We start from the raw sequence: 13,566 nt of genomic DNA, 5'->3' as shown, positions 1-13,566 counted from the left end.
AGTAATGCTATATAATTAGAACTAAGTCTTTGCTGTTCTGATTGCAGCTCCCTATGTAGATGCAAGTATTTAAGCCTAATAAGGTTTTGTTTCCCACCTTGTTTTATTAATTTACTACTACTACTACTACTAATTATTATTATTATTTGTTATTGTTAGGGGAAAAAGAAGTCTGAACATCTGAGAGTGGTCTAAATGTAATACGTCCTCACCGTATTTCATACTGATCTAACTCTGCTGTTAAAGGAAAGCTTTGTGTGTCTTATTCTGTATCATGTTGGCAGTTTGTAGATTTGAACCAGATTTATTCTCAGTCTAATATGTTAACACTTCTCTCAAATTCCTGCTTTGACATGAGAAATACAGCCTTGACAATTTATGTGTGATGAGTTAGGTTGGGCTCGAGGATAAGAGAAGACATTGGATTTTGTGACTTGAGGATGGACTATGGCTTACACTGTGAGTAGATGTTGAGCTCAAATATCCAACACACCCTTCATTCCAAAACACAGCGTAACGAGGTCTCTTTTGTCCCGCAATCTACCATCCTAAACTAGAGATTCTGCCAACCAACTACAATGTGTTTTTATTATCGTAGGCTAAGAGAAAGACTGTAATGCAAACACATCAGCTGTGGTTCTTGTTCAGGACCAAATTTTATATGTGACTTTGTGAAATTTGACTTCTGCCTTAACTCTGGATTGGTCCCTCTTTTTTGTGATCTGGAATTAATAAATAGCATTCCAAACAATGGTATTTAGATTTCTCACTTTTCAGGCTTGCTTCAGAGAATATTTTCAGAAGTATTGACATCACACTTTTAAAATGCCAGATAGAGAATGTCCAAGGGCAACACAGAGTAGTGCTTAAGCTTTTATCATCCATCCATGGTATCTAGGAATATAAGAATATAGAGTGGTTATGCAGGTCAGACCAAAATTTGATCTAGCACAATATCTGGTCTCTGACAGTGCCCTCTAGCAGATGCCCAGGCAAGAATGTAAGAATGGGGAAACCACAAAATTGTTATAAAATATGCTGCTTCCCCAGCATATTAGGGGACTATCATGTACCTATTTTACACCTATGAGAAACTTTGTACTACTAGGTTTTAGTTCAACTCCATCACAGAAGCCTGCCTGCATCAAAGAAGTTAGATTTCTTTTGGCCCAGACTGCCTGAAACTCCTGCTAACACTAGAGAAATTTGAGTAGATTTATTGTCTCTTATTTTCACTAATTCTTTTGCATGCTTAGCCAAAATAGCTGAATTTTGTTCTATATTCTGAAGGCTATCACAGTGTTTGAAAGGCAAGAGTAAGCAGTAATAAATTAGGAGACTCGCTTGGTACACATCTATACTCCGCTTACACAGAAAGGACATGAATTTGCTGTGTGGCTGCAAGAGTTGGAGAAATCTTTGGTTGTTTTGTCTGTCAAAAGCTGTTCCCTAACATTGCCATGCATTGACTTTCCAAAGCACACTCTGCTTCTTTCTCCTGTTTGCTTCCCAAGAAGTACACATCAGGCAGCACGCCATTAACTGTCCAGCACTAAATTAATATGCCATATCCAGGGTATTTTCTCTATTTTGGTATTTTCAACACATTGTTTCAAGAAGGAGATGAGAGGGAATTCAATGTGTGCCATGCATGCCTTTCAGACCTGGCTTGGAGCATTGTCCAGTGAATGACATGTGTTGGTAAACATCAGAGAAGTAAAAGGATTACCCTTATGTAGCAGAGGGAACAGGGTTTGATTTAAAATGTCAGAACTGTATTTCTCTTTGTGACGTCCTTTCGGTTTCTGATGCTGTGTACATATTTTGTATCACACTTTGCCCTTTATAATATAGGTATCAAAGCAATTATCTACAGTACCTCACAAGGTCTTTTAAAAAATTAATTAACGCTTGCAAATCACTGAGAGACATGGGTGTCTATCACAGTCAATTTTAAAAGGCTCTTAAAAAGAGAATTGAACTTGTGACATGAAGGCATCTGATGCTAGGATTCTGTTTTCTACACACTAAGAAGGCTGATATATCAGGCTATGTTTATATTACAGCAGTCTATATCATGAGAGAAGGTATACTGCAGGTTTCCAAACTTTTTATTTTCCAGATTTTTTTTCAATATTGTTATAGTAAAAACTTTCTGAAGAGATAATGTGATAAATCAAAGAAAACCGGTCTGGTATTGGGAAGGTAAACATCTCTTGCCTGTCTTCTGAAAAAAAACCTTTATTCAGAACTTCAGAAAAGGGTGTTACTGTGGCTGCCACCACCTTTACTGTGAAGTGCGGTACAATATAACACATAGTGCTATAAAGGAATTCTGTTGGATAAAAGGGCCTGAGAGATCTTTACCATTTACTTAATGAACATGTACGAATCCTCGTATCCTCTGTGGCCGGCAGAGGAGCTGGCTTGGGCCTGTCTGGCTCACCTACTGAAGTGTCAAAGACAAGGACGAAAGGGAGGACATGTCAGAAAGCTACTGCATTTCATCTGTTGTATGGTCTCAGGAGCTGAATTTGGGCTAGAATGGTCCCTGCATTAAGTTATGAATCACCTTCCAACTCTCTTCCAATATACTTTTGTTCCTCTGAGGTTTACTTCTATTAATTTGACATCTAAGTAGATAGGAAAAAATAAATAAATAGGTCAAGAACTGGTAAAGGTTGGAATTGATACTATTACGAAATTGTGTAAATAAAAATGACTTTAAGACCATGTATTATCTATATTGCTAAAACAAGTTTGCTACTATATTAGTTTTCAGTTAAAAGTTAAAAAAGTTAAAAGACGTCTAATGAAGTTGAAAAATTGTTCTCTTTGTGATTTTGTGTGACAAACCCATAGGCATTAACTGAGGGACAGTGAAAGTATTAAGTAGTCTTCCAAATTGAAAAATACCATATAGATAATAGCAGTATAATGAATATTTTTGGAAGATATAGGATAAAGAGAAGTGAATTTTCTATCACATGCCAACTCTCTGCTACTGTACAGTTGATGAAAGACAATGCCATCTTCTTATGGAACAGGGGTATTTCAAAAGGCAGGTAAGAGAATTAAACACTCGAGCTGTCACTGGTTTTCAATGAGGGAGATTTTTCAAGTTTTGTAGATCAAAGCTTCTAGGTATATTTTTAAACTATTATATTAAGTCCAACGGAGTATAGAATTCTGAAAATAAGCTGATTTTCAGATTTTTTTTTGTTTGGATAGGTGCATCATCTTCATGACTTCTTCAATCTGCTCTGTTACAGAAGTACCATAAATATCTAATCCTATTTATTGCCTTCTGTATACACAAGTTGGGTGATCTTTACAAAAATGTAAACATCATATTGATGTAGAAAGTGTTGTAAAGGTACCAGAATTAAGTTACTGATAAAAGATTAAACAGGTATAACAGGAAGGGAGTGGTGGACAAAGAAGGACACTTTGTGCCATCTTTAAAGCTCATAACTCATAGGGTTGAGGGCAAAAACAACGCTTCCTGTCAAAGCGTGAGAGATTTCTATCTCATGTTTGCTTATCCTGGCTGCTCTCTGATAAACCTCATTCCTTTTCTAATTGCATATTCTAATTCTTTACTTCTGCCCTGCCCCCAGCCTGTTCTGAATATTATAAGCTTGGTGCAGAAGCTGGGATGTGACTACTTCAACAGTTATAGACAACTGGAAATTATCTTTTGCATCAGTGCCCACAGGCCATTTCTTATACCACCAAAACAGCACGAAGAAGTATTAATGGAAGAGAGACTAAGCCTCCCAAACTCTCAATCCTCAGGCCTGTCCTACAACACCCAGCCATCTTTTTTTTTTTTCTCTTAAAGAGAGATTTCAAGCCTGAAAAGTAAAAGTCAGTCCTAAAACGTTCCCAAGAAAGCCTAATATTTCCCATCAAGTTTTCACATGAGCAAAGTAGAGTACCTCTCACATAAATGGGCTTTTGTATATTTCTCTGGAAGCTCATGAATGAGAGATACTTAATATTAGTGAAATAGACATTGGTGTCCTCTACTGTCACAGTAATAAAAGTATTTATTACTAACATATTACTTCTGAAAGTCCCTGCTGAGACCAGAGGTGCCAAAATGCTAATGGCATTGCTTAGGCAATTAAAAGATACAGTATTAATGAGAAAGCTGGACTGAATGGTATTCAGGAGATCAGATGCATGGCCAGTGGGAAGATTACAGTATTACAAAAGTTTACTAGCAGAGAAGGGAGATTTCCATAAGACTAGACTATTGCCTAGGTGTAAAGGTCCTTGGTGGACCAAGGTAAGTCAGACAAAACATCTTTCATCAGTTGCAAAGTCAGGTAAAATAGGGTAACATGCATATGTCAGAAATATTGCTGTATACTTCAGACTGCTTTCATCTACCCAGTCATCTTTTTCCATAATCTAGGTACTAATTTAGAAAGGCACTGAAACTACAACTGGGAGCCGCAGGCACTGAGAGTATTTTTCAGGACCGTACAGAAGAAAAATAAATTACTATACACAGCTAGATGCTGCAAATCTAGCTTGCAGTGGAGGTTGATTGTAAAGATACTTCCATGATGCCTTACAAAGAAGCACGAGGAGCAAAGATTTTTCAGTAGCATGGTGCTTTGTTTTTTTAAACCAGAGAAGATTAAGGGAACTGAGATTATCACTTTTCTCCTTTTGCACCATCCAGGTGGTACACAGTTACTGTAGGTTATGTAAAATAGTGCCCAGAAGTGGGAGGTTTAGGTTCACATGCCAGCAATTCCTGATGCAAGGCTGCAAGTGTAGACCCTTGAGATCCAAGATACGGCCAGCTCGGGATCTTACTGTTTCTGTCTGCTTGCATTGGTATTTGTGAAGAGGTGCACACTCATACCTGAAAGCAGAGTGAGGGAGTCATAAAAAAGATCATTTTTATCTCAAAAAGTAAGTGAGGATAACTTTTAGAGGGAACATACGGGAGGAAGTGACTAGAACAGAAAAAAATAATCCCTGCTATCACGTGTAGTTTTCACTGTATGTATGCCTTTACAAGTCTAGATGCGGCTCCAAGATACTATGCAAACAGTGCATGCAAAAGGAATGATGAATGAAGTTTATTGAATAGTGCATATAAGAGAAGAAAATCTGTGTACATTTTCTTTTTTATTAGGCCTTTCCTTGTTTTTGTCCCTATAGAACTTGCTGCAATGGCCTGTGCCTTAAAAAGATATTATCCCTGCAATATTAGAGCATAAACAAAAGATATTCTACCTTCCTATAATTTTAGAATTACTGGGTTTATTTCTGACTAACAGTCTTTTTTTTTTATATATTCTGTTTTTGCTTTCATTCTGTTTGTTGGTTTTGTTCCTAAGGGGAGAAAAATACTGTATCTTTAAATTAGGAGTAGCTGAATAATGAATCTTGGGCAGTGAAAAGGCTAATGTGCTGTGGAAGAGAAGAAGTTTAATCTAATTTACTTGGAGGGTGTCTGTCTATGGTGTTGTTTTCTGGACTGTGGGAATAGAGGAGGGAAGCTGCCTCAGTGAATGGTTCCGCCTGAGCCAGAATCAGTGGGGAGTCCCTTAGATGCCACTGATCCGAAGCCAGGCCATGAAAAGGGGATTAAAGAAATGTTCTGATTTGCAATTCACACTAATGCACCCCGTCGAACCTTTGGTAATATTTCAAACCACATTTCAAGGGAAGTGCCCTTAAAATAGCCAGTTAAATTGTATTAGAGCAATACTATACAACCCACTCATCCATTTATGATTTGTTTTTGTTTTTAATTCTTTTAACTGTTGGTGGTGGTGGCTTTCTAAGGTAATTAAAACTTTTGTGCATTGTGAATATTCGCACTTGCATGGGAATATTTCTCAGTATGCTTGTCCTGTTAGGCAGACATGTTTATTTAAACATTGGAGGAAAACTGCTACAAAGATTCTGGGGATAGGAAAAAATGAGTCAACTGGGTTAAAAAGTAAACATTTTCTGTATGCCATTTAATTTTATGAATATCTAGTGGAGATTCAGTAAGAAAGGCTGGCTTTTAAAATTGATAAAATTCTTATCAGCTTTCATTTTTTTGTTTGATCTTTTTTTCTTTTAGTGTCACTACCTACTGTATGGCTAACTTTTTCAAAAACGTGTAATATGTCTCATTTTGGTAACAAATTCTATCATGCAAGAAGCTAAAAAGTGTCAGAATGAATCAATACAAAATATGGAAGAGGATAGTATTACTGAGTAGGACTAACATTAAACTGTTCCCTTTTTTGTGTAATGAACAGATGGCTGAAAATATTGCATCTGAAATACAGGGAGAGCTACAGAATTTACACATAAAATCGTCAATATCAGTTCATGTTCTGTCATAACACACTTGTTATGTAACAGATCATTTAGACTATTTTCCTAAAATTCCTAAATGTACTAATTAACTCTTTAGTTCCCTAAGTCTATCATTATATTTCTCTCCACTGCTGAAGTGTCAGGACATTTTATCTCAAAGGGATTATTTGGGTTTTCTTTAATCCCATTTCAGAAAACCCTGCCTAGCACTGTAATTTCCATTGACTCTAACATGTATAGAGTAGATGCAACTTTGATTTTCACCATTACCCATATCAAAGTATTTTATTACACTGTCACTGCAATAGATTACACAGCATTAAACTTTGCCATTCTGTGGATGGGGAGGGTGGGCTTCTTGTCTTGCTTATGTTTTGCTATACCTACAAAATATTTAGTTATGGTTTAAATTTTGACATGCCTTATGAAATATTCAGTTTTTTTAATCTTTTGCTTATGGGACAGAACATGAGCTGGACTTGTAGATATAGATGATTCCTCTGCACATTTTGGGGAGGTGGGGAGATGGATAGCTAGAGGGAGAAATCTATCCTTCCTGCGAGTTGGCACATTATTTGAAATCATGTTTAATTATAAAGTTTCATTAAAAATCTTTTGCTTAAAATTTTAGAAGCCTAATAAGATTTCCATTAATTTAAACATATCACTATTCCCACAACGGCCCAAATGCTTTCTTTTTCCTCTTTCATCCATGGTTAAATATGTAAATAAAATGTCTAAAGTCATTCTTCAAAGAAGACAAAAGAAAAAAGAGCTGAGGGAAAAGACAGCCATAAAATTCCTCCCAATTCTCCATAACATTTGCCAGAGGGGGGCCAACTCCTAGCCAGGGCCTAGCAGCAGGGGTGCCTGGCTGCTCCATAGAATCACACATCTCAAATCCCACACACAGGAGAAAAAAAAAATAAAATAAAATATCTTTTCAGCTGGAGCCATCAAAAGGCTCTTTTCATTTATTAGTTACAGAGGTATCTTCCAGTTGCTGATTTCTCAGCGCTCTCATTTTTCTATAATAATGTTCTATTTGTTAGTTTCACTGACTCAAGCTCGTTGAATGGGATATACTCCTAGATAGCTCTTTAAAAATATAGAAAGTGAAATAAATGATCTAAAGCAGGATGTATGGGCTAAAATAATGGCTGGAAAAACAAGGCTGAATGAAATTGTCACATAAAAGATCAATTAATTAATTGAGACACAATTACAAAGGTTTGGCTGTGCTTTTTTTTTTTTTTCCCCCCTCATTTTTATTTGTATTTCCTTTTTTCCACTTAGGAAAAAAGGTTGCTATCAGTAAGACAGAACAAACATGCCATGTTTTATTTTGTGTATTTTTCTAGATTATTTTAATGTGAATGGTGATATAAAATGCTTTTCAAAAATACTTGTTGAAAATAGGGATAACAACCTCCCAAACAATCAAGCCGAACAAAACAAATATATAATATGTTTATCTTAAGTGTTTTTTAAGTTTTACTTTTTAAAGGTGGCTATCCCTTGGAAAAGGTTTCCCCACACTTCCCTACTACCCCCAGCTGAGCGCTGCAGCAGAGGAATCAGGATGCATACAAATACTAAGAAAACAGGTTTAGATTAATGAAGAATGGAAATGCCTCAACACACTCAGTCTCACACACATACATGCATACAGACACGCTAAAATAAATAAAGCTTTTTTTTTTTGCACATAACACTGCCTGCATTTGTAACATCCCCTGAGGAATCTAAAAGTGCCCAGGAAAGATCAGCCCATAAGACCAATACTTTATAAGTGTGATCTCCTCGATCCGCTGAAAAGCCACGAAAAGCAGTACTGTGTTAAACAATGTTTATGATGGCTTTTACTTCTAAGCAAAAACTAGCTGCATCTTCAGGATTTTCAAAGACAAACATCAGCCGGGGTTTGTTGTCCTTGCTTGGATCCATTTCACCCTTATCACAATTGAGGAAGCCAACAGTTTCCTTTCTAGAGACTGGTGGGGTATTAACTCTGACCCTGCGGGATTTGGTAGTTTCCAGGAGACTCCGTGTTCATTTCGATAAGAAGCAGGCACTAATGGAGAGGAGTCCGGTTTGTGGGGGCAAGCGTGAATGAAGAGAAAGATTTTCCTTCTTCGTTAATATGTTTGCTAAAATTAAGTTCAAAATAAATTAATAATAATAGTAGTAATGAAGTAGAGCTAATCATCTGACTTCTGATCACAGTGCTCCTGTTGGTGTGTAGAGCTGTGAATTTTAGTTTGGCTGGGGAACTTTCTCCTCTTAGCTCTGCTGGACCAATAAGCAGCATTAATCTCAAAGCTTAACTTAAAAAGTAAGCACAACTCACTTTAAAATGATCTCCGTCTCCAAAATCTGTAAGTATCATTTCTATAGAGGATGAAGTCACTTTCCCAAGGGTATATCTCTATTCCTCGTAGGATTTCTTATGTAAGGAGGAAAAAAAAAAAAAAAAAAAAAACTACTTTTCGAGAGATGCCATACCGTGATTAAAACCATAATCAGGTACTTTTTCAGCTATCCCGCCTGTCCTGTTCAGTTAGGAATTCGAGACAAAGCACGACTTTTGAAAACAGCTGAGATTCCAGGCTGAAAGCAACCGTATTTTATGACCCTGGCAGCAGAGAGTTTATAGCACTCGCCATAAAACGCAACCTCCTCCCCACATCCTCCCTGCTAAAGCATCGCCCGCCCTCCAATAAAGGCAGCCGGGGAGGCACCACCTTCAGCCCTCTCCTTAGGAGACACGGAGGCTGCGGCGCTGCTCTCCTGGCTCCCCTCCTACCTGGGCGAGGGAGGTTAGGCTGACGCCTTCTAGAGACAAATCTTGTTAAACTTTCAAGGGAGGGCACCGGGAGGGAAAGGAGAAAGACAGGAGGAGAGAGAGAAACAAATGGGGCTTTTTCTAATCTGTGCTGATCAAGGAGAACCTGTAGGGGTCCTTAAGGAGGTTTCAAGGCGTTCCGAGTGATTGGAAAGTAATCACCATGTCAGCTTCACCTTTCTCATGCAAAGTGGATGTCGTATGCGAGGCGGACCCTGCGCAGGTTTTGATTTTTTTTTATTCTACTTCATCCTCGGCCTCAGCCGCCCCCTGAGCAGCCGGGCTGCTCCAGCCGGGCCGTCGCCGCCGATGCGGGGGGAGCGGAGCGGAGCGGGGCGCCCCCAGGCAGGCGCGGAGCCGGCCCCTCGCAGAGCCAGCCCCGGGCACCTTTCTGAGCCCCCCCTCTTCGATGGTTTAGAGATTTCCTCCTCCTTTACTCCACGCTCGGACAAGCCCATTCCCACCTCTCGGCGAGAAAGTGCGGAGCTGGGAGAGGCAAAGCCCCGAGGGACCCGCCCGAGACAGGGGCGCTGAGCGGCGCTGAGTGCTCGGACCAGGACGAGGAAGAGGAGGAGGAAGGGCGGTGGAAAAACGGACCGCAAAAGTGGAAGCCCGAGGACAAGAAAGTTGCTGGGCTCCCCGCAGTAAGTTTGGCGCAGCTGAGGACTGGGGGCGCTGCTCCCCGTGCCGCCCGCTCGCGGCGTTCCCCGGCCGCCCCCCTGCGCTGCCGCCGGGGCTGGGGTCGGGGCCGGGGCCGGGCGGTGCTCGCGGCCCCCGGCCCGGGCTATGCTGAGCTCCGCGCCGCCGTGCCCCACCGCCCGGCTCCCTCGCGAAGGCCGGGGGCCGTCCCAGGCCGGGCAGCAGCCGGGGGGCCGCTGAAGTGGCTGCCGCCCCCCCTGGTCCCCCGCCCGGCCGCCCCAGCGCCAGGCGCCCCCCGGAGGGAGCCGCGCTCCGGCCGCCCCAGCGGCAGCATGGGGCCGGGGGCCCGGAGCCTGGTGCGGGCCGTGTTGGTGCTGTGCTGCCTGAGCGGCTCCTGCGCCGGGATAAGCTCTATCGACATTGACCGGCCCGGTGACGGGAGGTGCCAGCCCATAGAAATCCCCATGTGCAAGGATATAGGGTACAACATGACGAGGATGCCGAACCTGATGGGACACGAGAACCAGAGGGAAGCTGCCATCCAGCTGCACGAGTTTGCCCCCTTGGTGGAGTACGGCTGCCACAGCCATCTGAAGTTTTTCCTCTGCTCCCTCTATGCCCCTATGTGCACGGAGCAAGTTTCTACACCGATCCCAGCCTGCAGGGTCATGTGCGAGCAGGCGAGGTTGAAATGCTCTCCCATTATGGAGCAGTTCAATTTTAAGTGGCCGGACTCCTTAGACTGCAGCAAACTGCCCAACAAGAATGATCCCAATTATCTGTGCATGGAAGCTCCCAACAACGGGTCGGACGAGCCACCCAGAGGATCCAGCATGCTGCCACCCATGTTCCGGCCACAGCGGCCCAGCGGTGGCCACGACCTGCAGCAGCACAAGGACAGCCTGAGCAGAACCTCCTGTGAAAACCCCGGCAAGTTCCACCATGTGGAAAAGAGTGCTTCCTGTGCGCCGCTCTGCACCCCAGGGGTTGATGTTTACTGGAGCAGGGATGACAAGCAGTTTGCTGTCATTTGGATTGCCATCTGGTCCATTCTGTGCTTCTTCTCCAGTGCTTTTACTGTACTCACATTTCTGATAGATCCACAGCGTTTCAAGTACCCCGAGAGGCCCATTATCTTCCTGTCTATGTGCTACTGTGTCTACTCAGTGGGGTACATCATTCGCCTCTTTTCAGGTGCTGAAAGCATCGCCTGTGATAGGGACAGCGGCCAGCTCTATGTCATCCAGGAAGGACTGGAGAGCACTGGCTGCACCATTGTGTTCCTGGTTCTGTATTACTTTGGTATGGCGAGCTCCTTGTGGTGGGTAATCTTGACTTTAACTTGGTTTCTGGCGGCTGGGAAAAAATGGGGGCACGAAGCAATTGAAGCAAACAGTAGCTACTTTCATTTGGCGGCCTGGGCCATTCCTGCTGTGAAGACCATAATGATCCTGGTTATGAGAAGGGTGGCTGGAGATGAGCTGACAGGGTTGTGCTACGTTGGAAGCATGGATGTGAATGCCTTGACTGGGTTTGTACTCATTCCTTTGGCTTGTTATCTAATCATTGGCACTTCTTTTATTCTTTCTGGGTTTGTGGCCCTTTTTCATATCAGGAGAGTGATGAAAACAGGTGGAGAAAACACTGACAAGTTGGAGAAGCTGATGGTCAGGATTGGTGTCTTCTCAGTCTTGTATACAGTGCCCGCAACTTGCGTGATAGCTTGCTATTTTTATGAAAGACTTAATATGGATTATTGGAAAATTGTGGCAACTCAACAGAAATGCAAGATGAACAATCAGACTAAAAACTTGGACTGCACGATGAATAATTCTATTCCAGCAGTAGAAATTTTCATGGTCAAAATTTTTATGTTATTAGTTGTGGGCATTACTAGTGGTATGTGGATCTGGACTTCCAAGACTCTTCAGTCCTGGCAAAACGTTTGTAGTCGAAGATTAAAGAAGAGAAGTAGGAGAAAACCTGCAAGTGTTATTACAAGTAGTGGAATCTACAAAAAAACTCAACATCCACAGAAAACTCATCTTGCAAAATATGAATCAACGTTACAACCACCCACTTGTGTGTGAATAGTTTTTAGACAAGACTATATCTCACCTTACAGACTTACCACAGTAGCAGCCAGAAATTAAAAAATAAATGGTGCTTTTTTTTTTTTTTTTTTTTTTTTGTCAGAGGATAGTTTAATATCTCAAGGCAAAAAATGTCTCATGCTGAATTCAGGACCTCGTGAAATACTGAAGGTAAATGTACTTATAGAAAGGTTTTCAGTGAAAGAAATATTGTGAATTAAAGCAGGCTCTTCTGTTATTAATTGTAGTTAAGTACTTCATCCACCTCTCAGATGTTTAAAAGAAAAAAAGCACAACAACAAAACAAACAAACAAAGCGCCCAGTTTAACTTTTTTTTGTGCGTGTAGCTGAGCTGGATTTCTGAGTAATAAGGTATAGTGAAGTCTTATGGAGCAAAGATTTTCTTTGAAAAGTCCCCTAATGTCCCCGAGAGGCCTATCCTCAGAAAGCAGGCGATCTCTGAAAGCAACTTCTGCGCTAACTTTGAGAGAGGGAGAGAGAGAGAAATCCTTTACAACTCATCTCAGCTTAGTAGGTTTGCAGTGCCTAAAAATAGGTTCAATCTATAATGCTCACCAATATTCTTTCACTAAAAGAGAAACTTCCTACACCAGACACAAACTTTATGAATAAGAATAATGTGCAATACATTTTTTTTTCTTACCATGACATAAAAAGAGAAACAAGTATTTTGCTGTACATAAAGACAACAAAAGAAATCTCCTAACAAAAGAACTAAGAGGTCTAGTCCTCAGAAACCCTTTAGTGTTACATTTTGTGGCTTTTTAATGGAAATCAAGCCAATGTTATACACGTTTGGACTGATTTGTGCAAAAAAAAAGGGGGGTGGGGGGAGGTCAATTCAAAGAGACCCAAAGGGCTTATTGACTCTTTCTATTTTTAAACAAATTCTCACTATGAATAGATCAAGAAGCACTAGATTCTGCAAAGGGAAGCTTTGTATAGAGTGATGCTCTTTACTGTGCTGGGGGTGCACAGTTTTAGCTGTATATATTTGTAATATACAATTATTTTTCATGCTCCACTATTTTATTAAAAATAAAATATGTTCTTTAGTTTGATAATTTTGTGTGTTCTAAACTTTCTCTGATGTGCTTTGTGGTTAATAAACGTGTTTCTTCAATTATTTGATAAAAGCACACTTTGAATACAATAGTTGTTATTACACTTGGCTGCAAGTATAAGCAAATAGAACAATAATTTGCTCAAAAGAACTTGCAAGTTGAAATTAAATAAATGGGTTTTGAAGTTGCATCTTTCTGTGAACCTCTGCAATTGAGAAACTGAATGGGAAGAAGCTTTAGTGATGTAAAAAAGCTGCAGTCATGTAGGGTAGTACCATGTTTACAAAGCACTGAGATTACAACAATGATCCTTGGTTAACACCCCTTTCAAATTTGCATAGGGTATGTTCAGCATGTTAAAGATAGCTGGCTCACTTCTGCAGTTTGAATACACTTCAGTCTCTACTCTTCAGGGAGATTTTTCTCTTCTAACATTACCGAATGTATCGCTATTATTTGGGAAAAGGCTTAGGGAAAGATCAGGAGAAAGAAGAGGGGAAATCTAAATAAGGAATTAAAATACTTGTTTAGGAAAACTATGTGATTAAAATTGTAAATACG

The 13,566-nt window shown here is 40.6% G+C and overlaps 1 protein-coding gene across 1 annotated transcript; it reads left to right on the top strand.

The window, feature by feature from the left end:
* The first annotated feature begins 10,158 nt into the window (after positions 1 to 10,158).
* FZD10 (frizzled class receptor 10) lies at positions 10,159 to 11,980 on the top strand. The gene has a single exon (XM_032199120.1). It carries the CDS (start codon positions 10,159 to 10,161, stop codon positions 11,914 to 11,916), a length of 1,758 nt encoding a protein of 585 aa, XP_032055011.1. The 3' UTR covers positions 11,917 to 11,980.
* Positions 11,981 to 13,566: the final 1,586 nt, after the last annotated feature.

The sequence above is a fragment of the Aythya fuligula genome, chromosome 17 (genome assembly GCF_009819795.1).
Source record: "Aythya fuligula isolate bAytFul2 chromosome 17, bAytFul2.pri, whole genome shotgun sequence".
NCBI lineage: Eukaryota > Metazoa > Chordata > Aves > Anseriformes > Anatidae > Aythya > Aythya fuligula.
Note: the sequence above shows the minus strand (reverse complement) of the source record. Positions and strands in the feature narration are given on the sequence as shown.

Bases quoted from the DNA above. Each gene is read 5' to 3' on its own strand.
- FZD10 (XM_032199120.1), top strand. From the start codon at position 10,159: ATGGGGCCGGGGGCCCGGAGCCTGGTGCGGGCCGTGTTGGTGCTGTGC.